Source organism: Gopherus flavomarginatus, chromosome 6 (genome assembly GCF_025201925.1).
Source record: "Gopherus flavomarginatus isolate rGopFla2 chromosome 6, rGopFla2.mat.asm, whole genome shotgun sequence".
In the NCBI taxonomy this organism is placed as follows: domain Eukaryota; kingdom Metazoa; phylum Chordata; order Testudines; family Testudinidae; genus Gopherus; species Gopherus flavomarginatus.
Genome location: NC_066622.1, coordinates 47,584,962 through 47,611,751, shown reverse-complemented (window position 1 = coordinate 47,611,751; position 26,790 = coordinate 47,584,962). Strand labels below are relative to the sequence as shown.

General features: G+C 44.8%; 1 protein-coding gene across 4 annotated transcripts in view; it reads left to right on the top strand.

Moving 5' to 3' along the window:
• Positions 1-26,790, top strand: part of DNAH1 (dynein axonemal heavy chain 1) — a 140,762-nt gene that overhangs the window by 54,902 nt on the left and 59,070 nt on the right. For all 4 annotated transcript variants that reach the window (XM_050958623.1, XM_050958622.1, XM_050958621.1 and 1 more), the window contains 22 exons: positions 426-590; positions 1,707-1,828; positions 2,516-2,621; positions 4,812-4,991; positions 5,804-5,944; positions 7,636-7,799; positions 10,052-10,165; positions 10,860-11,048; positions 12,059-12,164; positions 13,032-13,145; positions 16,061-16,210; positions 16,740-16,826; positions 17,105-17,291; positions 18,722-18,813; positions 19,412-19,566; positions 20,929-21,106; positions 21,759-21,953; positions 22,662-22,781; positions 23,481-23,639; positions 23,955-24,059; positions 25,735-25,875; positions 26,410-26,570. In XM_050958623.1, the coding sequence (XP_050814580.1) occupies positions 426-590; positions 1,707-1,828; positions 2,516-2,621; positions 4,812-4,991; positions 5,804-5,944; positions 7,636-7,799; positions 10,052-10,165; positions 10,860-11,048; positions 12,059-12,164; positions 13,032-13,145; positions 16,061-16,210; positions 16,740-16,826; positions 17,105-17,291; positions 18,722-18,813; positions 19,412-19,566; positions 20,929-21,106; positions 21,759-21,953; positions 22,662-22,781; positions 23,481-23,639; positions 23,955-24,059; positions 25,735-25,875; positions 26,410-26,570 (3,131 nt within the window). The remainder of the gene's footprint in view (positions 1-425; positions 591-1,706; positions 1,829-2,515; positions 2,622-4,811; positions 4,992-5,803; positions 5,945-7,635; positions 7,800-10,051; positions 10,166-10,859; positions 11,049-12,058; positions 12,165-13,031; positions 13,146-16,060; positions 16,211-16,739; positions 16,827-17,104; positions 17,292-18,721; positions 18,814-19,411; positions 19,567-20,928; positions 21,107-21,758; positions 21,954-22,661; positions 22,782-23,480; positions 23,640-23,954; positions 24,060-25,734; positions 25,876-26,409; positions 26,571-26,790) is intronic.

The window sequence follows — 26,790 nt, the reverse complement described above, 5'->3', positions numbered from 1 at the left end:
CCCCATCGTGTAGACAAGTCCTTAATGTGACCTGATGTCCTGTTGTCTACAGGCAGACAGAAGGAATAGCTCTAGCAGCTTAATGCTGCACCGTTAAGTCTGTGGCTGTTTTAATGTTTACTTCAATTGGAGAAGGATAGGGCCTACATATAGATGTGAACCGCCCCCATTCATCCCAGCGGGTATTGACTCTGATGCCTATTAACGAGAATTTAAATGTCAATGTTGTTAGCAATGAAATAATAGGAAATTATTTTAGTAGAAACAACCAGCTGCTCTGGGTGGATTTTAGTGTTGTAGGTGGTGTTTTAGGAGATCACTTCTCTTATCTCCAATATGAGCCCAGGGCATGTAGAGAGGAACTGTTTTGGGAACTATACTTATTGCAGTAGGCCTCTTGACCTGATTACATGACTTCCCACCAGGATGTCCTAGAGGAGTGGCTGACATGCCAGCGCTCCTGGCTATACCTGGAGCCCATCTTTAGCTCAGAGGACATCAATAGACAGCTGCCAGTAGAAAGCAAACGCTACCAAACCATGGATAGGACCTGGAGGAAGATCATGAAGAATGCTAATGAGAACAGAGAGGTGAGGCTGTGTGTGCTCACATGGCATATGTGTGTATGTTTGCATGTGCACACTTGTATACTGCATGCACACATCTTTGCCTAGGTATTACTATCTTAGCTGCTTGCATATGAATTACAATTGAATCCTTTTTTTCCTCTTGCATTCTTTGTTCACTTGCTTAGATTGCAGACTTCTCAAGGTAGGGACCATGGGCCAAATTCAGTCCTGATGGCAACAGATGCAGCGATAGTGACTTACCTGCAATTGTGCACACTTATTCTAAAGCTACATTTGGCCCCCTTTTCTATACTTGTCTGTAAAAGCACCGTGCGCAGGTATGGCACTGCATGAATAATACCCTTGGTCAGGGGAGCTTGCTAAGTTTCTTCTTTTAAAATGCTGTTTACATTCCAGAGATCGAGGATGTTTCTAAACTGTGTGCTGAGCCACTCGCCACAGCTCTGGCACTTCAGTAACTTACCCACGTTTCCACCTCCCCATCAAGGGTGAGCTGCAGAGACCTGCACCTGAGATCTGCCCCATGGTATGCAGATGGGTGCAAAGTCTGTTATTTCCCCCACCTTCCTATACAGCAGTTCCACAGCCTTTAATTTGCTTTGGGTCCTTACAAATAGGTCATCTCGTGACTTGTTCCGTAGGCTAATTCCGTCAGGTGCTTTAGCAGCATGACTTGGCTCTCTCCCCCCACCCACCTCCTGATGCCTGATTCCCACTTTCACTTCCACACACCACTTGGCTCCCTGTCCTCACCCCACATTCAACCTCCTCAGCCACATTCCCCTGATGCTGGTACTACCATTCTGCACACTCCTGCTGCCTAGCCCTTTCCTCCACAGAGACTGTCATTGTTTGTATTCAGTGTTTGAATGTTGATCATCACTGTTTGGTATCTGAATAACTCCAAAATATGTAGACTTGTCTTATCTCTGAATGTAACTGCCTCTCCTGGTCCACAAAACTCGTGTCTCTATAGAGCCATGTGAAAAAGCTCCTATGAATGAGCCACTCTGAGCCCAGCAATAATATCTCTCTGTAGCCAACTTGCCTCCAATGTGGTTTTCTAACTAGGACTTAGTATACTGATGCTTTTTTTTATGTTCATGTACTTTCCAGGTGATTTCTCTGTGTCCCGATCCCAGGCTGCTGGAGAGCCTTCGGAAATGTAATCAGCTACTTGACCTTGTGCAGAAAGGGCTGAGTGAATATCTAGAGACCAAGAGAGGAGCTTTCCCCAGGTAATCTCAAGACTGAAGGCCATTCTTAGGTGTGAAGTCAGAGAATCACTCTGATTACGGCTCCTGGGAACAAGTGCATCATTATTTCTCGTCCAAAGCACAATCTCATGGAACTCTCATGAGTCTGCAGGTCTCAAGCAGGCTGCTTCTTTCAACCCAGAGATTTGATGGAGGAAAAAATAGGGCAGACTGTGTGGAAGTGACAACATGCCATGGCCCAGGGTTTAAGTAGGGATAGTTTGATAGCATCACCACACGCCTGCACCTTTAAACATCAGCATGAGGAAGGGAGGATGAAGTGAAATGAGGGGAAATTAAATACTTTGGGCCTTACTCTTTTTAGACCTACACCTAGAGTAGTCTTTGTTGCAGTACAAAATGGGAGTAAAATACTGTAAAATACTGTCATTTTACACCAACTCTACACTGGTATAAATGACTGCTCCGGGGAAGGACATCAGAGAGTCAGGCCCTTTTGTGGTAGAGAGAGACTCTCATTTAACTGGACTATGGTCACTGCTCTTCTGCACCAATGCAAATAATGCATGCTGACCAGCAGGATATCTTGAAGACCACCGCAATTGCTCTCACCAAAATCTCAGGACTGTTGCCCAGTACTGCCAGGACTGAGCACCAAACTGCAGAGCATAGACCAAAATGAGCTGCTAGCTCTGTCTCTGTTTTCAGGTTCTACTTCCTTTCGGATGATGAGCTGCTGGAGATACTGTCTCAGACAAAGAACCCCACTGCTGTACAGCCTCACCTCCGCAAATGCTTTGAGAATATTGCACGGGTAGGTAAAGCAAGCTATTTCCTCTCTGACTAGCAGGCATGTCTTGATGTTGGGAGTCAGGTATTATGGAAATTTAGAGCAATTATCAAGCATTGCAGTAAGGGGAGGAGATGGGTAGGACACAGGCTCGCTGCCTTGTGAAGACAGCACCTGGATTCATTCAAATAGCCTCTACATCTCCACATGAAAGAGAAGAGTTGAACTGGCTTTGTTCTCTTCTAAACTGCATTAAGGTGGCAGGTAGTTATAAATTCTACACTTTTTCCTCAGATGTGATTATCATTAAAACACATCTCCAACATTCTCAGTGGAGACATATCCACACCACCACAGCTGGTTGCCTTGTTGATAGTCTCAGGAGATGCCAAGAACTGAGTGGGCCACAGAAGTTGAATTACCCTCTTGGTACTGGGTGTCCCACCTAAATCAGGGTTGAAGCTCACTAGTCCGGTCATATGGAGGAAGCTTACAGAGCTGATTTGCCTGTTTTATTATTTCTAGAACAGTGACTCTCAACCTTTCCAGAATACTGTACCTCTTTCAAGTGTCTGATTCGTCTTGTGTACCCCAAGTTTCACCTCACTTAAAAACTTACAAAATCAGACATAAAAACACATAGCACTCTATTACTGAAAAATTGCTGACTTTCTCATTTTTACCATATAATTATAAAATAAATCAGTTGGAATATAAATATTGTACTCACATTTCAGTGTATAGTATACAGAGCAGTATAGACAAATCGTGTATGAAACTTTAGTTTGTACTGACTTCACTAGTGCTTTTTATGTAGCATGTTGTAAAATTAGGCAAATATCTAGATAAGTTGATGTACTACTGGAGGACCTTTGAGTATCTCCAGGGGTACATGTGGCCCTAGTTGTGAACCACTGTAGTAGAAGACTTCAAATTCCAGGACTGTCAATACACCAGCACTAAAAATATATCTGACCGTCACTAGCCTGGGAATAAGTGGAAAGGAAGCTTAGTTGCGGGTCTGATGCAAAGCTTTCTGGAGTCATTAGACAGACTTCCATTGACTTCTTTGGGCTTTGCATTGGATCCTTACACTTTTATTCTTAAAACAAGGAACTCTAACCCTGGGGACAGCGGAAGAACAGAACTGAGAGTAAAAAGGATTTACCGATTCCTAGCCATGCAATGAGACAAATTCACCCCACATGTAACTTGCTTCACTTTATTCAAGTTATACCAGGGATGAAGTTGGGTCCCATGTTGTCATATAATCCTCTTTCTCTTCATGGAGGGACATGTTGATTTTGCACATGCGTAGTACATTTATTATCAGTAACCATAACCAGGGCCGGTGCAAAGAAGTTTTGCGCCCTAGGCGAAACTTCCACCTTGCGCCTCACCTCCCGCGGCTAACCCTGCCCACCGCCCCCCCATGACAGCTAACCATGCCCACCCACCCCTCCCACCTGAGGAGCCCCCTCCCCCCACATCAGCTAACTCTACCCGCCGTGGCAGCTAACCCATCCCCCAACCTGGGGAGCCCCCCCCTTGAAAGCCTCCCCTCCATGGCAGCTAACCCCGCTCCCTCCACGGCTAACCCCGCCCGGGGAGCCCACCCCAGCTCACCTCTGCTCTGCCTCCGCTGAGCATGCTGGCGCTGCTCTAATTCTCCCCTCCCAGGCTTGTGGCGCTGATTGGAGGAGACTTAGAGGCGGGGCTGTGTGCTCAGCAGAGGAGGCAGAGTGAAGGTGATCTGGGGCGGGGAGCGGTTCTCCTGTGTGCCCCCCCCATTACTGCAGGCGGCCCTCCGTGCTCTCTCGCCCCAGGTCACCTCCACTCCAACTCCTCTCCTGAATGGGCTTCTAGGCGCCCTCATCCACTAGGCTCCCTAGGCGGCCACCTAGTTTGCCTAAATGGTTGCACAAGCCCTGACCACAACCAAATTGTGGGCATATCTATAAGTAGCCTAAATCAATGTAGCTCTATTGTCTTGAATGGAGCTACACAGCTTTGCTCCAGCAGACAGTCTGGTCCTGTGTGATTATCTTTGCTGTAGACCTGGATGCACAGCCGTTTTACTCTCTGTAGGACAAAAATATTACACATATTCATATTGAAACAATGTCTCAATTCCTTGTGTCTTGACCAGTGTTGATAAGAAGGCATGAATAGAGGGGACTCTCCACTAATATCGTGCTGTGATTCCCCCATTAGCTGCTCTTCCAGGAGGACCTACAGATCACACACATGTACTCTGCAGAAGGGGAGGAGGTGAAGCTGTTTTTCCCCATTTATCCCACTGGCAATGTGGAGAACTGGCTGCTGGAAGTCGAGAAATCTATGAAGGCCAGCGTGCGGGACAATATTGAAAGATCGATCAGGGTTTATCCACATGTGAGAGTCTTACACCCCACACTGTTCTTCTGCTCTTCATCTGCAAATACAGGTGGAATTCAACAGGTGGCATTTGGCATGTCTTGGCTCAAGAGAACATGGTCATCGATGACAGCCAGCGGAATTGTTTTTCTTACACCCTATGGTTTTTATAGTGTAGCTTTTGACCCTGCTATTTGATTCCATTTCTACTCCTCGCTCTGTTCTGCTCCCTCCTTGGGTTAGGGCTCCCTCTTTTATCTTCTCCTCCAGTGCTTGGGTTGATCACATAGTGCAAAGAGATAGTAGCAGTAGAAACATAGGGCCAGATTAATTTCTGAGGCCAATGGACGTACACCAGGGATGAATCTCAGCCATATGTTTCTATGGACGCAGATAGACAATCGAGATCACACTTTGGTTGGTGGCTGGGAGAAAGGAAGGTAAATAAAGATGGGTATCAGAAATCTCAGGCATTATTATACTCTAGGAATCTGATGCACCAATAAACCGGAATTCTCAGTAGGAGTGGAAGCTTGTTCTGCTGGTTTCCATGGATTCCCAGTCTTCACCTGCCTTTGGCAGTTCTTCATCTTGCATAGCCAAATGATCTATTGCAGAGAAGGCACCTAAGCATCCATTGTCTGGATGCCCAGCATCTTGGGGAAGCTTTTTCATAGCAACTGGAGAAAATAGGATAGACAACTAAGTAGAAATTGTTATATCTGATATGGAATTGGATAGGTTCCAGGCATGGGAAATGAGACAAGGGATCATGAAAGAAAAGATACTTGTAGTGCTTATTACCAATATAATGTATGTTTTTTTTAAAGACACCACGTAGTTCATGGGTCTTGCAATGGCCCGGGCAGGTGACCATCGCTGGCTGTCAAACTTACTGGACAAAGGAAGTATCTGAGGCCCTGGAGGCTGGGGATTTGTCAACCAGGCTGTTTCCACAGCTGAGTGCTCAGGTAGGAAAGATGAATAAGTGCAGACCAGGTTTAGATTTCTCCATACAGAGACCTGGTCTTTCATCACCTTCTACATGTAAAAAAGTCTTGACTTCAAATCAGTCAACAGCCATAACCAGATACTGAGGTTATGAGATACTGATGCAGCTGCATCTAGAGCAGGGATCTCAAACTCAAATCACCGCGAGGGCCACATGAGGACTAGTACATTGACCTGAGGGCCTCATCACTGACACCTTTTCATATAAAGATACAAAAGCCTCCCGCTCTGCCCCCGGCTCCGCCTCCACTCCACGCCTTCCATGAGGCCCTGCCCCGCCTCTTCCCACCCCTTCCCCGCCCCTATTCCAACCCCTTCCCCGAAATCCCCATCCCAACTCCGACTCTCCCTACTCCTATTCCAGCCCCTTCCCCAAATCCCCACCTCTACCCCACCTCTTCGCCTCCTCCCCTGAGCGCATGGCTCCCCACTCCCTCCTGGAAATGCTAAGTGCCGCCAAACAGCTGTTTGGCGATGGGAAACACTTGGAGGTAGGCAGAGGAGTGGGGACGTGGTGCGCTGGGGGGGAGGGGAGACGGCGGGTGAGGGGAGCTTGATGGCCTCAGGAAATGACTCTGAGGGGGCGAGGCAGGGAGCTTGGTGGGCCTCAGCAAATAACTTCACGAGTTGCTTGTTTGAGACCCCTGCACTAGAGAAATTTTCCAAAGTTAGATCAGTTATTTTCAACAGCATGTTACATTAGTATGTGAAAGAACTGAACTCCAATGATAGTGGGGAAAATAATGAATACAGTAAAATGAGATCTCTAAGAGTTCTACCATTGTTTTCTTAACCTGCACATGCCTCATCTAGCATATGACCTTATCAGAGCTATGCTCCCATAACTTGGTCATGCTCTAGCATGTCACTATGGGATACTGTCCTTCTGGAGGTGTGGTCCTATGTAACAATGGGGTATTTCATCAGTGCATCCACACCCTGCCCTAAGTCACAGTTCAATATCTTGTATGAATGGTGATACCTCCCATCATCTGAATGCTTTGCAATCTTGAATATATTTATTCTCACAATGCTCCTTAGAGGCAGGGCAGTGCTATTATCCCATAGCACAGATAGGAACTGAGGCAGAGAGAGGCTGAGTGGCATGCCTAATGTCATAAAGGAAGTCTTTGGGAGAGGAGGGAATTGAACCTGGGCCTCCCGTGGTCCAAATTAGTGCCTTGTCTACTGGGCCATCCTTCCTCTTCACCTTTGGCCATTGTTCAGTACAGGGGTTCTCAAACTTCATTGCATCACAACCCCCTTCTGACAACAAAAATGATAACATAACCCCAAGAGGTGGGACCAAAGCCTGAGCCTGCCCAAGCTCCGCCCCCCCCATCGAGGGGGGCCAAAGCCGAAGTCCAAAGGCTTAAGTCCCAAGCAGGGGGTCTGTAATCTGAGCCCCAATGTCCAGGGCTGAAGCCCTTGGGCTTCAGCTTCAGCAGCGGGCGGTGGGGCTCGGGCTTTGGCCCCATGCCCCAGCAAGTCTGAGCCAGCCCTGGCAACTCCATTAAAATGGGGTCGCAACCTACTTTGGGGTCCCAACCCACAGTTCGAGAATTATTGGTTTAGTACCTTGTTGGTGAGAGAATAGAAGTCAGAATGCAATTCAGAGCCGGTTCTGACAAGCTTCCCTTTCCTTGCACAGCTAAGTGATCTGGTAGCCCTTGTTCGAGGAAAGCTATCCAGGATGCAGCGAACAGTGTTATCAGCTCTCATTGTGATTGAAGTCCATGCCAAGGATGTTGCTGCTAAGCTGATTGAGGAGAATGTGATGAGTGAGAATGATTTTGAGTGGATCTCTCAGCTCAGGTAAGGGAAACAGCCATCAAACCTGGTCTGGATTCACTGGCCACCATCCATTACACTGCTCTACAGCCAAAATGCTTCTGAAATAAATGTAGTCCAACTTTACTAATTCTGGGTCACTGAGAACGAAAATGATGCTTAAAATTGTTGATTGGCTCTAGTTTTCAAGATATGCTATTGGGTCAGTATATACGACCCTTGACTTGGGAATGGCGGAGGATAAGTGAGTTATAAAAGGAAGGGATCTCAGTTTAAACCAGAAATGACTAAAATACATCTTTGACTGGATCTATGAATAAATCTATGACTGGGTTTGGACAATAATTGCTTTTAAGGCAAAACAATGAATGATGCAATCTGAAGCTGTTATTGCATCATACATGATATGAATTGCATCATGTTATTCCTAGAAGTCATGGATGATGCAATCATAACGAAGCTTACATCGCTCTGCTGAACAAATTGCCCTATATCAGCTCTAGAGATCATACAGTGTTGTGCTTTCTTATTTGTCAGTGTTTGATTTTGCAAAGGGACACATTTCTGTTTAGCCAAAGTGAGCAGAGATGCCTCATACTTGTGTGAACAGTGCAGATAACTTCTGCTACGTTTGTGGTGAAGTGACTTTTGCATCACAAAAGCGCAGTATAACCACTATGGTTAAGAAAGCCTATCACCTTTCTTTTGGCTGCAAAATTGGAGAACAGGACAAGAGGTGGGCCCCACACATATGCTGCAACACTTGTGCAACAAATCTTCGCCAGTGGTTGAACAGGAAAAGGAAATCTATGCCTTTTGTAGTGCCAATGATTTGGAGAGAGCCAACAGATCATACCAGCAATTGTTACTTCTGCATGGTGCCTCCAGTTGGGAAAGGTGTGTCAAAGAAGAAAAAGTGGTCTGTGCATTATCCAAACATTCCATCAGCTATACGCCCAGTACCCCACGGAGAAGGACTGCCGGTTCCTGATGCACCAGAATCATTCTCACTTGAGTCAGACGAGGAAGAGGAAGAGGATGAAACTTCTGGTCCTGAACCATCAATGTCACCGGATCCACATTTTCTCCCATCCTCCTCCTCTGAACCACACCTCATAACACAAGGTGAATTGAATGACCTTGTCAGGGATTTGGAACTACCCAAGAGTAAGGCAGAGCTGTTGGGCTCCAGACTACAGCAGTGGAATCTCCTGGTAGTCTATCAGGGCAAATGGAGCCCATCAATGCTTGCAGACTATTGCTGGACAGTGACAAGAGATGCTCCATTTAATGAATACAAGAGACAAGCCAAGAAGCGCCGAGTAGATACTGAATAGTACTAAACTATGTACATAATAGTTTTTTGCCTTTTGTTTCATAATACATTTTATTTATATAACCCTTTTGCTGATTTTTAAAGTGTTACATAAACAGGACAGGTGAAATATTATCATGTAAAGCAACCATAAACACATAAAAAGACCTAGGTTTACAATTTATGATTAAAACTCTACTATCTACACAATATACATAGACATAAAATGTAAAAACTTCAATATCTTAGAAACAGTAGCCAATCAGTTGTTTTAATTGTCATATTTGAATTCAGCACATCAAAATACATGATAAATTTCACATTTTATCTCTGAAGCAGATGACTTCTCAAAAATTGTAGACCAGTGTTATCATTACCTATCAGCAGCATCAGTAACACGGAGGGAAATCAAGTGTGTTTGCATAGTGTGTCTATTTAAGACTAATCTTAGAGCCAAGTGAATTGAATGTCTTAGGAGTATATCACAGTCAGTTACACCATCACGACTGCGCATCTGTAACCCATGCCTGCCTCTGTCAGGCTATGTTAAGACAGACCCAGGCTCTGAGGCACTTTCTCCTCGCATGTGATACATGGATTAGACCCTGCCACAACATTCTAATGGCCTGCCCATGCCCAGTGGGGAGGCATGATTCTTGACAATGTTATCAGATGTCCTAACCTGTGAGGATTGTAGACATTCCTGTCGCACAGCACCTCCTGTTTACAATAGTTTCCTGGCACCCAGAGAGGTCAGGATTGACCTTCCAGCCAACACCACTGCCTTCCTAAAGCAATTACTTATTATCTCTGACCCAGTGCTGAGGTAGCGCATGACTCCTAGAGCCTGGAGTGCAGTAAATTGTGTCAGCCACAAGCAGTGTCTCTTTTAGCTCTTGCTGTTATTGTACCCCTGCCAGTACTTGTTTGTCTTTGAGATTCCATTTTCACTCACCATTAGATACTACTGGACAAGGGATGATCTGTACATCCGAGCAGTGAATGCTGAATTCATCTATGGCTATGAATATTTGGGAAACAGTGGACGCCTGGTCATCACACCCCTCACTGACAGGTACAGAGATTATTCAGAGAATAACAACTAAGCATCTGTGCAGTTTTGGGTGAACAGATCTTATTCTGAGTTAAATCCAAGATCTTCCTCTGCCAGCCTTACTCATGCTGAGCAGCACTTAATTACACAAGTAGCCTTGGGACTGTTTGTATAGGCAGGTGTTACTTGAGATGAGGTAGATTGGGCCCTTACTGATGTTGGATCTACCGGATTCCTAATGATCAATGCTCCCACCAACCAGTTAAAGATTTATGCTATGGCATGAATCTTAGTGAACTGCTCTGAGACATATAAAAAATCCATCTGAATAACAAAGAGCTCATTCTATTCTTGGTGATTACACACCCTTGGACACATAAACCAGTACCATGGAGTATGTGTGTTTCCTAGTAAGGATGATAATAATACTTAGCTCTCTTATAGTAATCATACACCTTACAGACAGGCAGACAGTGAATTTCCATCAAATTGAACAAGGGGTTAGCCATGCAACTCCCATTAATGTTAACAGAAGCCGCTTAGCTAAATCCCTGAATATGTAAGTAAAGCTTTCTGAATAATATGGGATGGATTTCCAGTGATCATGCCAGGCAGATAGATAGAGCAGATCACCTTAAATAATGAAATGGGATCTACAGTTCTTAAGCCCAAGTAGGAACATTTCTAATGATCACTGTTTTCTTCATTGCTGTAGGTGCTACTTGACACTTACTGGAGCCCTGCATCTAAAATTTGGAGGAGCACCTGCAGGACCTGCTGGAACGGGCAAAACTGAAACAACTAAAGATCTGGGGAAAGCTCTAGCCATACAGACAGTAGTGTTCAACTGCTCTGACCAGCTTGACTTCATGGCTATGGGAAAATTCCTGAAGGGATTAGCTAGGTGCAAAAAGTGGTTTAGGAAAAATAAAATGCCACCTGTGCCTTACAAGTGGGTGGGAGGGGGGAGGTGCTGGCAATCTGGATGAGGGCCTTGGAGCGGTAGCCATAAGGAAAAGAGGGGAGCTGTGGCCTAACGTTAAGGGGGAATGAAGAGGGCGTTTCTGCATTGTTTTAATCATCTAGGAACTTTGCAGTTCCAGAGCTAATGAGTGATGGGATGGGCAGATGATGCTAGCCTTATGTCTGTTGGAAGGAAAGATAGAGGCATTGTTGTGCCAGTATAAAGGAACAGTTGGATTCTTGTCAAGCAAAAATAAAATGCTTTGTACCATTTTCATTTGGGGCTGTCTACAAATGCTTTCAGCTCAAATGTACGTCTTTGACCCTTTGCATGTCCGGCTGGGTCAGTCCTCAGATCTTTTAAATCTCCAGAGGAGAGAACCTGCTGACCATAGCCTTGACTGAGTAGCCAGGACAGCCTGTTGTGGTTCCCAAGGAATCCTTATAGAATTGGCCCCGTTCTCTGCATAACAGACAGAGCTGGTCCAATTGTGCATTGCACACGTGCAGCCAATGCATTCCAATATCCTTTGCTAGACGTTTTTTTGGAAGTAGTTTTATGTCTTTTTTTGAACATACCTAATGATGAGAGCACCTCTCTCATGCACAGATGTCTCTTCCTGGAATGCAATGCAGGCATCTTAGATGTCTAAATTATGTCAGCTGCACCCACATTATGGATACAAAATGAGAGGCTGAGTTGATGTCCCTTTCAATAGCAGACCTGTAATATGCTGTGTTTGTATCAGGCTGCCCATATGGTTACCTTCCCAGGTAACCATGGTGTAGTATCCTAGCAGCAATGCTGAGGACTGTTGGATTCGTTTCCTGCCTCTCTCTCACATGGCCACCCACACACACAGAACTGATACTTAGGGCTGGTTGAACTGCTAGAATTTCTCCCTATCTCTGTGTTCCTGACACTTCTCTGGTTTTCCCTTCCCTGCTCAGCTCTGGTGCGTGGGCTTGCTTTGATGAGTTTAACCGCATTGACATTGAGGTGCTGTCTGTAGTGGCTCAACAGATCACAACCATTCAGAAGGCCCAGCAGCAAAGGGTGAGTCTTCAAAGATAGAGAAGGGCAATCCAGACATTGTCCTTTACGTCTCTGTCCTATATTTGGTTCTAATCTTAGAGTCAATATGGACACTTAGTGGCACAGATGAGACTGTGCTACCATTCCTGATGGCCTCCACTGCGATACAAGAAGTAAGATGTACTGTTGTGACTAGGAAAAAGCCAGCATGGTTGCTTGTAAGTGATTGAAGGAATTCAGTGTGTTATCCAGCCCCCAGATATTTCCAAAGCAAAGCCTCCCCCCCCCGCCCAACACACACCTCTGAGTTCTTGATCCCATATGGAGAGTCAGCAGTCAGTAATTCTAACAGCCAACCACTGTGCTGCTCCTGGGAGGATTGATAAAGGTTAAGATCTGAAGCTGCTTGACATTGGCTTAGTAGAAACTTGCTTGCAATGAATTCTGCTGCTTTATCCACCATCTGAAACTGTTCGCTCTCTCTTAAAAGGAATTTCAGGCTTTTTCTCGCCTCATGCCACAAATTAATTCTGTCCCCAATTCACAGACAGAATAAATGTGAAGGTGTCTGTCTGTTTATAGCTGGGGGTTGGAAGCCTCTTCGTGAGCAAAAGAAATATTGTAAGTGATCAGTAAATCTTCTGTGTAAGAGCCGGGCTCTTCATAAAAGGAGGAGAAATACTGCTCATAAGACTGGATTTCTGTATGGGAGCCAGAGCTAGTCATTCATACCAGTGAGGTGACCCATACCTGTCCCCAGTAGCTAATTTCAATATAGAGGGGAAAGTGGTTGTTTTTTTGGTACAAAGGAAGATCCTGTCATCTGCTTATTTAATTCCAGAGTCCCTGCCTTTGTTTATTGGGCATGGCCATGTTTTCGTTTTCTAGGTGGACCGCTTCATGTTTGAAGGAACTGAGATCCCACTGGTCCCATCCTGTGCAGTCTTCATCACCATGAACCCTGGATATGCTGGACGCACTGAATTACCAGATAACTTAAAGGTCAGTAAACATCATCAATGCACTAGCACAGAGAGGAAGGATGGTTCTGTGGTCTGCTAATCTGACTTGGGTCCAATTCCCTGCTCTACCACAGACTTTCTGTGTGACCTTGGACAAGTCATTTAGTGTCTCAGTGCCTCAGTTCCCCATCTGTAAGCTGGGGATAATAGCTCTGCCTGGTCTCACAGGGATATTGAGAGGGTAAATACATTAAAGATTACCATGATACTGTGGAGATGGGGGCAAAATAAGGACCTAAACTATCCAGATTATTACTGAAAAATGAATATATTCTGTACCTCACCCTCACGTAGAGATGGGAGTGGGATATAGCTGCCCACTTGGCAAGTCACATGAGTTGAACAGACAAATATTTAAGAGATTGAGAGACCTAATATTTAATAAGGGAAGTCTGTGGCTGCTGTTCCATATAGTGAAGAGGCATCTTAGAGTGGGCTGACCTGGGGATTTAGAAGCAGCCCAGCATGGAAGAATCAGTTTCAGGAAAGCTTACTGACTTCTTGGTTCTGTCTTTAGAGGGGATTTAAAAGAATGACACAGCTCGTGATTACAATGTCTTACGGCTACAGTGTCTTTTCTCCAGCCACACACATTTCCCTGGTGTTGTGGAGACTCCTTGCTACCTCCAGTGAAATTGAACCACCTAAGCATGAGCGTTCACATTATTTCCTGATGGACCAGTACCCTGCCAGGGTATACAGGAGGCCATGTGCATTGGAGTAGCCCTGGTATAGCCAATGCCACAGCTCCATCTCACAATGCCATACCTCTTTAGCAAGCATGAAAGCTGAGATGCTCGCTGAGGCTGGTCTCTGCCCTGCTGGGGAAATGGCTGGAAAAATACTCAGCACAGAGTGGATGCAATAAGAAAAATAAAATATAGTTAGAAACATCCAGATCTCCCTCTCCAAAGAGCCGAGTGATTCTGGGGGCTCAGCTGCAGAGGGCCTGATTTCCTAAGTGTGCTGAGTGCCCGCCTGATGAAAATCCAATCAGGCATGTTAAGTTGGGCTCCCAGAAATGGAGGCACCTGCAATCACTACCTTCTTTAGAAAACAGGCCCTTAACTTTACAAACTTCATAATGACTGTGAAAGAAGCATACAGATTTTCTTGTTGCTTGTACATGAGCTGAGTGTGACCTGGCCTGGCTAGTGGGTTCAAGTGAGCTTGTGGCACAGATACTTAAAAATTAGTCAGTTATAACAATTTGTGAATGAGAGACATTAAACCCGCATCTCCTGTGACAAAGTTCCTCCTCTACCTTGGTGGGTCCTGCGCTTATTGGCAGATATGCTCACCTCAGTGATCTTTCCCACAGTCTGGATCAACTTCTCCTGTGTCTGATCAGGAGTTGGGAGGTTTGGGAGGAACCCGGTGCACCCTCTACTCCGGGTTCCAGCCCAGGGCCCTGTGGATTGCAGCTGTCTATAGTGCCTCTTGTAACAGCTGCATGACAGCTACAACTCCCTGGGCTACTTCCCCATGGCCTCCTCCAAACACCTTCTTTCTCCTCACCACAGGACCTTCCTCCTGGTGTCTGATAACGCTTGTACTCCTTAGTCCTCCAGCAGCACACCCTCTCACTCTCAGCTCCTGGTGCCTCTTGCTCCCAGCTCCTCTCACACACACTTCCCCTCCTCTGGCTCCTCCTCACCTGACTGGAGTGAGCGCCTTTTTAAACCCAGGTGCCCTGATTAGCCTGCCTTGATTAGCTGCAGGTGATCTAATCAGCCGGTCTGCCTTAATTGGGTCTAGCAGGTTCCTGATTACTCTAGTGCAGCCCCTTCTCTGGTTACTCAGGGAACAGAAAACTACTCATCCAGTGACCAGTATATTTGCCCTCCACCAGACTCCTGTACCCCACTGGTCTGGGTCTGTCACACTCCATAATGCCATTTTTATGCTGTACCTTTTCAGGATAGAACTCCACCTTGGTATTTACACTGTTAATAGTGAAGCTGTGGATTGTGCAAAGTCTGAGGCCTGAGTCACTGAAACTGTAAATTGCTCCTCCCTCTCCCACCTGGTGACCCACCAGAGATTCACCCAAAGAGAGGGCAGAAGGTGTTGCAGCTGCTGCCTTCCTTCAAGATTTTAACTGGGACAGGGCAGCTATTCATTGTGGTTGGGGATCTATAGGAGCCCACCCGTGTAGGCTGCTGGGGAGATGGACTGAATCAGTTTGTTCTCTGGCTGTCCAGGCTTTGCCTTCTCCTCTACCACCATTGTGTCCTATGTGAATAGCACTGATCTTCAGCAGACCTCCCAGAAAAGGGGAGCTTGTGTGGCTTTTTTGTGCCATTCCAGCTTACTCACCCCAGCTTAGCCAGCATGAACCCAGGTGCGATTCTGAACGGTGGTATTCTGCTTAGAGAACAATGTCTCCAGTATTGTAAGAAATGGACAACGCTGTGCTTCTGCCAGTCAGTGTAGCAAGGTGGTTGGTGATCTGGGCATGCCCATGCCACAAGAGATAGAGAAGATGCTTTTGGTAGGATTCTAGGATCATTTTGATATAAAAAACCACATCTGTAAGTAAACACTGAAACTGGGATAGATCCTACAGAGAAGGGCTCAAAAGAGAACTAGATAAGTTCATAGAGAGTAGGTCCATCAATGGCGTCCCTAGCCTCTGTTTGACAGAAGCTGGGAATGGGTGAGAAGGGATGGATCACTTGATGATTGCCTGTTCTGTTCATTCCCTCTGGGGCACAGGATACTGGGCTAGATGGACCTTTGGTCAGAGCCACTATGGCTGCTTTTGTGTTCGTATGTTTTAAAGCTCCTACTGCACCCTAGGAGTAGAATTCTCACAAGTCTAGACCTGTTGGAGGAGAGAGCAGGGAATAAAGTGGTGTCTTTATCCCGTCTGAATGGATTTGTATATTCCAGGCTCTCTTCCGTCCTGTGGCTATGATGGTTCCAGATTACTCCATGATTGCAGAGATTTCTCTCTACTCCTTTGGGTTCAATGAAGCCAAGATCCTAGCAAAGAAGATCACCACTACGTTCAAGCTGTCATCGGAACAGCTCAGCAGCCAGGTCTGTGACTTCTTGATGTATAGCCTTTTCTAAAATGGGAAGGGCCTGGAGTATTGGAGTGTCTTTCTTAATTCAAGACTCCATAGTATTTTAATGTTCCACAGGCCCTCGAGCCTTTTCCACTTTCACAACCACATCTGTGTCCCTCCTTCATCCATCTCATTCTTCTTTAATGATGATTTGCATCCAGTTGTGGCCCAGCTATCCCTCATGCTGTAGTTTCATTTACTTTACACGAATGTGCAGAGCTGCTCTTGCATGACACTTGGGCCCAACAGCAGTTCCTTTTAATATTTCTCTTCATCCAGTTACCCTCCATCTCCTCAGCCAGGACAATGCTCCTGGGGCATAAGACTTGCTGTTAAAGGAGATGACTTTTCTAGCTTACCTAGCAAACTGATGTGGGTGGGAGGACAGCTGTTCCAAGGAAATACTCCCTTCCCCCCCACCTAATAGATTGAGATTGCAGGTTCATTGTTCCAGGATGATGCGCTGTCTAATTTAGTCATTTCCTCCATGCCTGGTACAGGACCATTATGACTTTGGAATGAGAGCTGTGAAGACTGTGATCTCAGCTGCTGGCAACCTAAAGAGAGAGAATCCTACCATGAATGAAGCAAGTACATTCTAGTTTCATCCATTATGGTTCCACACACATTGTGCTGTATTCATCAGCAGGGGTCACTGCAGTCAGTAAGAATTCCAGGGAGATAGAATTTTAAAGGGCTCACAGAGGTGCAACCTGAGAAAAAGCAAAGAACAAAATAGACACGACTTCAGAAGTGAAGACCCTGGCAAACCAGGCTGAGGATGATTGATGTGACGGGCATCTTGCAGAAGGAAGCAGGAAGGGGAGCAGAGTTCGTTTAACTATTGGTCCTTAATTCCTTGTAGGAGCTGATCTGCCTTAGGGCCATCCGGGATGTCAATGTACCCAAGTTCCTCCAGGATGACCTCAAGCTGTTCAATGGTATTATCTCTGACTTGTTTCCCAAGATCAAAGAGGAGCCTATTGAATATGGCATCCTAGAAGAAGCAATCCGCAAATCCTGCATCAAAGAAAACCTGAAGGATGTTGAGGGTAAGTGGAAAAGCTCTTAAAGGTGAATGGCAAAGTGAACTAAAGTGTGTGTGTGTGTGTGTGTGTGTGTGTGTGCGCACATGCATGTGCTGCCACCTCTATGGCATGTGAAAATAGCTGCATCAACTATTTTCCTAGTGTTTTACTGCCTGGTACAGCAGAAATACAAGGCCCCGACTTTCCTTTCTTTCACAGAGGTCTGAAGCAATGTTTGGAGGACTTGGAGAGTGACATCACAGTTGGAGGTTAAAGCCTAAGTGGCAGCCCTCCCATCCCCTAGGTGACTGTGTGAGGGATATTGACTCTTACACTGGGAGACTTGCACCTTGGATTTCAATCTCCAGCTATGGTATCATTTTTCAGTGTCTCCAAAACATGTCAGAGGCCTCCAGAAAAATGGAATAAGTCAGGACCTGATGTTTCCAATGCAAAATAAAACTCAGAAGTTTAAAACAACCAGAACACATATTTGAGAAAATCTTTGTACATTATAAAGGAGCAGTAAAGAGCTCAAAACAATTATTTTCCATTGTTTTGCCATTTCCTTAATACTGCAGAAGATACCTTTTATTCAGTGCCATGCTACTCAGGGACAATGCTGAACAGTGAAATGCAGGGATCCAATACAGAATGTGGTGTCATCTCTTGTTGTTATTGGATGCATCACTCCTTGATGAGCTATTGAAATACAATATGGATATTAGGCACTAGGTGATTTGATAAGGGCTGAATTACTCTAATGCAGCGATACTCAGACTGAGGTTCCCGAGCCACAAGTGGCTCTTTAATGTGTCTCCTGCGACTCATTGCAGCACATGATATTAAAACACTGTGTGATTTAATTATTAAGCAATCAGGAGGCTTTTGCTGTGTTATCAACCAATTGTAATTGATAAAATAATAATACTTGGTCAGTCATTTTGCTGTAAGAGTAATATATATATATATATGCGCACACATTATGTGTGTACATATAGATAGATAGATAAAAGAGTAAATGAAATGCTGAATTCACACTACAGTAGCACTTTTGGGTAATGCTGATCGCTAATTGGGGTCCTGGACCACTGTCGTCTGAGTATCACTGCTGTGATGATTATGGCCAATGACTGTTTGGCCAAAAGAACCAACTATATGCATCACTACCTATGGGGCTGCGATCCTACTTAACTTTGTCTCACCTGCTTAACTTTAAGGATAGGACTAGTCTTGTTGTCTTCAGTGGGACTGCTTTTTGCTTAAAGTTCAGCACATAGGCGAGTCTTTTGCTGGATTGAAGCCAGGGTCATTACAGGCCAGTAAAACCGTACTGGCTTATGTGATGTGGGCACCAAGTCCATTGCTCTGCCAGTTGGAGCATGCAGCCCTTGGATTTGCTGGCAAGTGAAACAGATTACAAGATCCACATTCAGAATCTTGTTCCTTCTCAGGTTTTGTGACAAAGTGCATCCAGCTGTATGAAACCACTGTGGTGCGCCACGGCCTCATGCTGGTGGGGCCAGCAGGCTCGGGGAAAACAAAGGTAAAGGTGATTGAGACGCTGCATTGGGTACAGTGAGCCATTGCATGTATATGAATAGCTAGATGGGAGTGGAATGGGGAATCATAGAAGAGTGTTAAATCTTGCAAAAAACACTAATGCTGTAGCATTTCCAGCTCTCTGTGCATAGCAGCTATGGGAGTGAGAGGTTTTTGTTCTGACTTGAAATATAGATGAAAATATGGATTGTAGCAGTGGTGAAGTATATTAGCAACCTGCTCTTCTAGGCTTTGCAATCAGTCTCTGAGGCTTACTCGCGGTGTCCTAAACTTCAGAGTGCCATACAGAAGTTTGAAGATGGTTTTGAGGCTGGCCAGCTTCAACTACTATCATGTAGGGTCTCCAGATATTTCACCAGCCGCTAGTATTGATGATTTAAGTTCCTTCCCTTGTTTTCTGTGATCAGCCTCTTTCTTACAGATCCATTTCCCAGGCTACTTCCAGACACTTGCGCAAAATCCTTCATTACATCTCCTCCTTCCTCGCTATCTTCGGAATCATATCCCTGCAAGTTTACTTCCCCTCTGATTGTGGTCATAGAAGCCATAATATTTAATTCCCTTCCCTTCTGTCTCTGCAGTGTTACAGAGTTCTGGCAGCTGCAATGACCTCTCTGAAAGGTCAGCCTTCGGTCAGTGGTGGGAATTATGAAGCAGTCAACTACTTTATACTGAATCCGAAATCCATCACTATGGGCCAGCTTTATGGAGAGTTTGACTTGCTAACGCATGAATGGTAAAGGACAAAACCCATCATCCTCTTTCTCATCTGGTCTAGGGCTTCTTGTCATCCATCTAGGTCTATGAACTCTCTAGGATACAGCACCTTAAAGAGCTTTATTTGCTTTAGAGGAAAGAGTGAAGAATGCCTTTTGTGCTATGTAAATCTGGCTTGTGCTGATGGCCTTCTGTAACTAAGGGAAGACAGTCAAAGAGAAGTTAGGTTCCCAACTCTCATTGCCTGCCATTGGGAATTAGGAACCTATCTTTGTGCTTGAATATCTGCCCTATACTACTTATTTCAGTGGTTTTCTCCATCCTCATTCTGCAGACTCCTTATTGAGAGAGACTCATCTCCCTTCTCGACAGCCCACTTATCACTGGCTGGGCTTCTAAATGTTCTTCTCTGAGACTGGCTCAGAAGGGCTTGGTGGATTGATGGAGATCCACATGCTATAATGTAAGATCCACTTGCATTATTGTAACACTTCCTGTCATACCAGCCAGATGCTTAGGAGCAAAGTTAAAGAACGTGTGTTCCAGAAAACTATAAAAACCAATAAAAGAAAAAACCTCTGATAAAAGCGAAAGCAAATACATTTCTCATACTGTACCCTGAAGCTCACTAGCTCTGGGCTCCAGTGAATCTTTATTGAAGGATATTTCTATAGTATATTCCAGTTAAGCTTGACAGCTTATTTACGATGTGGTTCCTGCCCAAGGGCAGCACATAGACACATCAGCGTGACAAAAAATACAGTCTCCATATAAAACACATTTAGAGACATAAATCTATCTCTTTTAATCAGCTGGGCTTCAGACTAGTCTGTTTTCTTTTGATCTCGGTAACAATGGCCATGAACATCTGTGGTGCTATATAAATAACAATAATTATTTAATAATGGGAGTGCAGTTGAGAATCTGAGCAACAATTGCACTGTAGACATTCACGTACAGATTAAATCCCAGACATCAACATCCATCACTTTCTCCTCCACTATCCCACTCATCACCAGCAGCACCACTGGCATTGTATGGATGCATTATTAGTGTCTATGTTGTGCTATGTACATAGGAGCAACAGGAATCGGGATCTTCACTCACAGAGTGGAGTATGTTTCCTAAAAAGGTTATGCTAAAAAGATGTGCAGATTCTAGAGATTTACTGGGGAAGGAGAGAGACATCTTTAGCTGCTCACTTTAATAAACTTGCGAGGCATTCAGATACACAGTATATGAACCCAGAGTGAAATCCTGCTCCAGGGAAGTTGGTGGAAATTTTGCCATTGATTTCAACAGGGTCAGAATTTCACTTGGAGATAGATATAAAGAAAGCAACTGTTACAGCTTCTCTTGCCTCTTTCCTCCCATGTTACAGGACAGATGGGATTCTTTCATCACTCATTCGGGTGGGAGCAATCGCCAGTGATACAAATAAGAAATGGTATGTGTTTGATGGGCCAGTCGACGCTCTCTGGATTGAGAATATGAACACCGTGCTGGATGATAATAAGAAGCTGTGTCTTAGCTCTGGAGAAATCATTAAGCTAACAGAGGTAACTAACCTCTCTTCTCTTGCTGTCCTGTTTCTCTCTCCTCTCTAGTTGTTCTCTCCTCTGTTCGCTCGCTGTAACTTGGTGCAGAATTGCCTTTGCATTTCCAGTTAACGTTAAGTACAGGACGGATTCCTGCGGAGATTACCATCTGTATAGCAGTAATAGTTAAGAGCCCTCGTCATGAACCAGGACTCCAGTGTGCTAGGTGCAGTACAGACAGAGAACAAGGTGGCCCCTGCTCTAAAGAGCTGGCAAGCTACATTTGGTTCTTTCTGTTTGACTGCAGTATATGCGCCATACTTCTGCAGACAGGCACTGAGCCTCAGATTTTCAAAGGAGGGCTAGGCCAAATGCTACTGACGTTCAAGGGGTGTTGGGAATTCTAACTTCTTTTGCTTCTTTGACAATCCCAGCTTAAGTCTGAGTCCACTGAGGTGAAAATCCCAGGGAACCCGAGCATTCACTTTATTCCCCTACGGCATTACCTGCTTCCCTCCCAACACCAGAGGCAAAGCACTGCATTATTAGAGCCAATTCCTTTGAGCCGGATAGGTGACCTTATTGCTGAGCCATGCTGAAAGAGCCTAGGAGCCTGTCTTTCCTAAGGCTGAGCTATGCTGACAGATCCTTGTTTTCCATTCATGGTTTTCAGATGATGACCATGATGTTTGAAGTACAGGACCTGGCTGTTGCCTCCCCTGCCACAGTCTCCCGGTGCGGCATGGTTTACCTGGAGCCCAGCCTCTTGGGTCTCAAGCCCTTCACTGGGTGCTGGCTGAGGAAAATTCCAGACATCATGAAGCCTTTTTCAGAGCAGTTAACATCCCTCTTCAGCAGATTTCTAGAGGTGAGCTCCTGTCAAGTTCCAGATCTGTCCCGGTCTGTCTGACAGACCTAGCTTTAGGATGTCAGTTGCTCAGAATCTGTTGGGTTAGTTTTAGAGTAGTCTGTCCTTCTAAAGCTCTAAGATTTTAGCCACATCTAAGATTAAATGCCTAAATGATTGAATACTGCCAGTACCCAGAGTGAATCTGCTGGTCTTAATAACTTATGTACTCACTAATCCATATAGATGTGACTTCTTCAAACTGGCCCAAAGGACTGTGTGTTTTTTTATAATCAGCATGCCAAATTCTTTCCTGCGGTAACTCTGTTTCCTTCTGTGGAGTTATTCCACAGAGGGAAGTAGCTCTGAATTGTAAAACTGAGCCTTGCTATTTCCATCGTTTTGATGGAGAACAACAGAGCGCTGTCAGTAATATTTTAAAAGCTATTTATCAGCAATGATGGCAAAAAGAGCAGGACTGTTGCTGTATTATAATCTATTCAGTATTAAATAGAAGAGGTTTACTCAGACTCTCTCCTCGGCCTCCATTCTCTGGCTGAAGCAAATGGTATTTGGGGCACAGCTTGAAATAGCAGAATTTTCAGCTGTGACCTCCCTGATAAATGTAACATGCAGTGAGAAAAGGGGAAACTGAAGCCCTAGGAGGTAAATAAACTCTTGAAAGGAAGATGACACAGGAGCTGAGCTGTGTCTGCCTGATCCTTGCAGGAGTCCATCAGCTTTGTCCGGAGTTCAGTGAAAGAGATAATTGCCTCAACAGACAGTAACCTGACGATGAGCCTTCTCAAACTACTGGAGTGCTTCTTTGAACCTTTCATTCCCATTGAGGTAGGAATTTTTGTGTCATCTGTTTGTTGCTTTTGCTGCTCATGGCATTAGAGCGTTAAACTGCTGAGTGTAGGAGGAACACACAGCTACCACCTGTGCACAGTACAGGATGGAAGTTACAGGGAAACAGTGCGTTCTATGCATAGTGCTGGAGGGAGCTTGGTCAGTTACTCTGAAGCTCATCTACATACAGCATTGCCCTGACTCATGCTGAACACATGGTTATGTTGAGGACTATCTGCAATACACCAGAGAAGGATGACTCTAGCTCTGTACACAATAGAGGATTATACTATAAAGCAAGAGGATAGTCTGCTAACTACAACAGCAGCTCCACAATTATAGTACTGGATGAAACAGGTTGCACATTTATATTTAGGAATACACCCGGGATGGTAGTTTCTTTGTATTGATATTGAAGGAAACAGGCATTAAAATCCACAGGTCAAATTCTGCTCTCATTGACAATAACAAAAATCCAGAGTAACAATGGAGCTTCTCTGGATTTACACCAATGTAACTGAGAGCAGAATTTGGCTCACAGTCTGTAATGAATGGATTCATCTAAGAATCATTCAGAAAAGCAGTAAATAAACTAAATGGAGGCATCAAGATTTTCATTGAGGTGCACATATTTAACCCCCAGTCCAATTGAACTGTGTGTAAGGATTAAATTTGTGCTGCTTATTGGATATTCAGGGAATTAGGAAGGTTCCCCGTGAGAAGGCTGACCGACTTGGAGAACTGATTGAACCCTGGTTCATGTTCTCCTTGATCTGGAGTGTGGGTGCAACTGGAGATGCCCAAAGCCGTGTGGCCTTCAGCTTGTGGTTGAGAGAGAAGATGGCAAGCGAACAGGTAAGTGGATGTAAAGGTAATATTAGCTCATGATGGTAGCACCTGGTGACAGGAATAACAGAGCTCCCTGAATTTCCAGAAGATTTGTGTAAGGGTCCCTCATGGAGTATTATCTACAGGGGGAAAACGTCAAGCTTCATCAGAACAGCTACATCAAAACCTCTAGGAAAGAGGATAGAGAGAGATAAACCCTATGGACTGGACAGAATTTCATTGCTGAAAAGTAATGTTCTCCATATTAGCCTGGTTCCTGTTGGTCAATTGATCTGGACCAGAACCAGGTGTGACATTCATGCTCTGCTTTATTCCCCACAGATCCAGTTACTTTTCCCAGAGGAGGGGCTGGTTTATGATTATAAACTGGATGATGCTGGGCTCAGCAATCCCGAGGAAGATATAGATGAAGATGTTGTCAAGGAGGTAAAGACTTTACCCGCCTCTAACTTGTGGATTAAAAAGCTGAGCAATTCATCAAACTAAAGAATAGAAGGGAGGGACCAGCAGCTAAGGCTAAAGTACTGCACACACAGTAAAATCTACTCACCAGGGGCAAGCAGGAGCCTTGCCATACTGGGTGGAGATGTCTAAAGAGAAATTGAACGTTGTGTTTAAAAAAAGGTTTCTTACCCTTGTGATTGTGAAGTAGGTCTTCCAAATGCAAGTCTGCAGACAGTTGCAGTGCCTCTGCCATTGCTTAGGGCTTTCCCCATGTTGGGAAATGTCCAAAGTCTGGTCAATTTCACTGACGTTATTCAGAAGGCTGGAAGGGAGGGAGAGAGAAGTAAAAATAAGAGGATTTGTGACAGTTTCATGGTGCTGGTGCTTGGGATAGCCATGAGCAAACTGACTATGAGTCCTCAATGTGATGCAGCTGCGAAAAAGGCTATTATTATTTTGGAGTTTAACAGGAGAATTGTATGTAAGACACAGGAGGTAACTGTCCTGCTCTAATCGGCGCTGCTGAAGCTCCAGCTGGAGCACTATGTCCAATTCTGGGCTCCACAATTTAGAAAGGATGTGGACAAACTGAAGAGAGTTTAGAGGAAAGTAACAAAATGTTTAGAAAACTTGATCTATGAGGAAAGGTTAAAAATAACGTGCATATTTAGTCTTGATAAAAGAAGACTGAGACCTGATAATAGTCTTCCAGTATGTTGAGGATGGTGATCAATTTTTCTCCATATTCACTGAAGGTAGGACAAGAAGTAATGGACATAATCTGCAGCAAGAGTGAGTTAGGTTAGATATTTGGAAAACCTTTCTAATTATAAGGGTAGGTTAGCTCTGGAATAGGCTTCCAAAGGGAGGTCATGGAGTCTCCATGATTGGAAGCTTTTAAAAACAAGTTGGACAAACACCTGTCTGGGATGGTCAAGGTTGACTTGGTATAGCCACAGCTCAGGGGGCTGGACTTGATGACTTCTTGAGGTCCCTTCCAGCCCTGCATTTTTCTGGTTCTCTGAGCAGTGGCAGAGGCAGCATGGGAGCTATTTGCACTAGGGAAAGACCTCAGAAATGGAATCTGGAGGAGGATTCTCTGAGCCTCACTGATGGACCCATTCCCTAATCTTTGGGCTGGCCTTGAGTTAGTAGATTTTGGCCTCTGTCTTTTTTCAAGTGGGATGGTAATTCATTTCATGCACACACACAGCCTCTCTGCCCCATACATTTCAGGTGAACACAGGAATGGAGACTGCAACAAACATAGAGAAAGGTCTTCCTCCTTTTCAGTCAGATCTATTTCCCCCTTACGATTTAGGTCTCTGTCTAATGGTACCAACTGTTCTTGCAGTTATCTCAAATGTTCTGTCAACATTTGAACCAAGTTTTTGGAAAGGATTCAAGAGTGACAACAATCTCTAACCCTCAGGCTGCCCTTAGTCCATAGTAAAAGTGTCAGCCGCTTTGGGGGACAATAATATATATAGAGATGTTGTAGAGAAGAGAGCAAGGGACCAGGAATCAGGTCACCTAAGAAATCCATTCCTACTCTATACAAAGAGCTTTGAAGAGGAAAAGCACAGTGTAAGTGCTGACTCTTATTATCACCATTTTACAGGCGGTTGCTTCTTCCAGTAACAACTCTGTCTTTCAGGTGGGCTGGGTGAATTGGATGGATTCCACTGTACAGTTCACTATAGTTCCTGACACAAGCTTCTGTGACATTATAATCCCCACAATGAATACTGTCCAGATGGCCCACCTGCTGGAAATGCTGCTCACCAATCGAAAACCAGTATGTGTCTTGACCTTGCCTTTGCTTTTGGATATAACCTTTGTCTCTTTGGCTGTGGTCCCATTTTCTGTATGGTGATAGGTGCCTTAGAAATACCTAATACAGTTAAATTCTCCCCCTGCTGCAGACATTCATTCCTGTAGTTGGACGTGGTACTTGGCTTACAAGCATCATTATTCTTTTTCCTCAGCAACTGAGCTGATGCCAACTTTACATGGATAGACCGAGGCAGTGCAGATGCTGGATTCAGCCTCACTTGCTCTAATAGGTCGACCAATCATCATCCAAGATTTCCTTGCTCTCTAGGGCTCCCTCCCCTACTTCTCCAGTTCAGTTCTTTTCATTGTAAGAGAGATCTGTTATCCTGATCTGCCTCCCTAACGAAGAGAGTAAACTTTTTGTCCTTGACTGGTTTTGGTAAGAATCTATGTTGTCCCATCTGAGACAGTGAAAGCAAACCAGTTGACAAATGGTTATTCTATCTACCTGGGTTTACACTGCAATGATGACTGCCTTTCCTTTGTCTCACTTCAGGTTCTCTGTGTTGGTCCAACTGGCACTGGGAAGACTCTCACGATTTCAGACAAGCTTTTGAAGAACTTGCCTCTAGAATACATCACCCACTTTCTAACATTTTCTGCTCGCACCTCAGCCAACCAAACCCAGGACCTCATTGACAGCAAACTGGATAAAAGGCAAAACTCTTGTGCTAGCGAAGGCAGCACTCCTGTCATTGATATGCCTCTCTGTTAATACCTTTGTCCTTCGGTTCCATCCCAAGCACTGAAAGGACACAGTCCAAATGTAACTCTAGCTGAGGAAAATAAAGGGAACTCCAATCCTAACTCTGGATCAGGGAGGGCTAGAAACATTGGATGCAATGGACAATAAAAGACAGTAGTAAGAGTCTGTTGA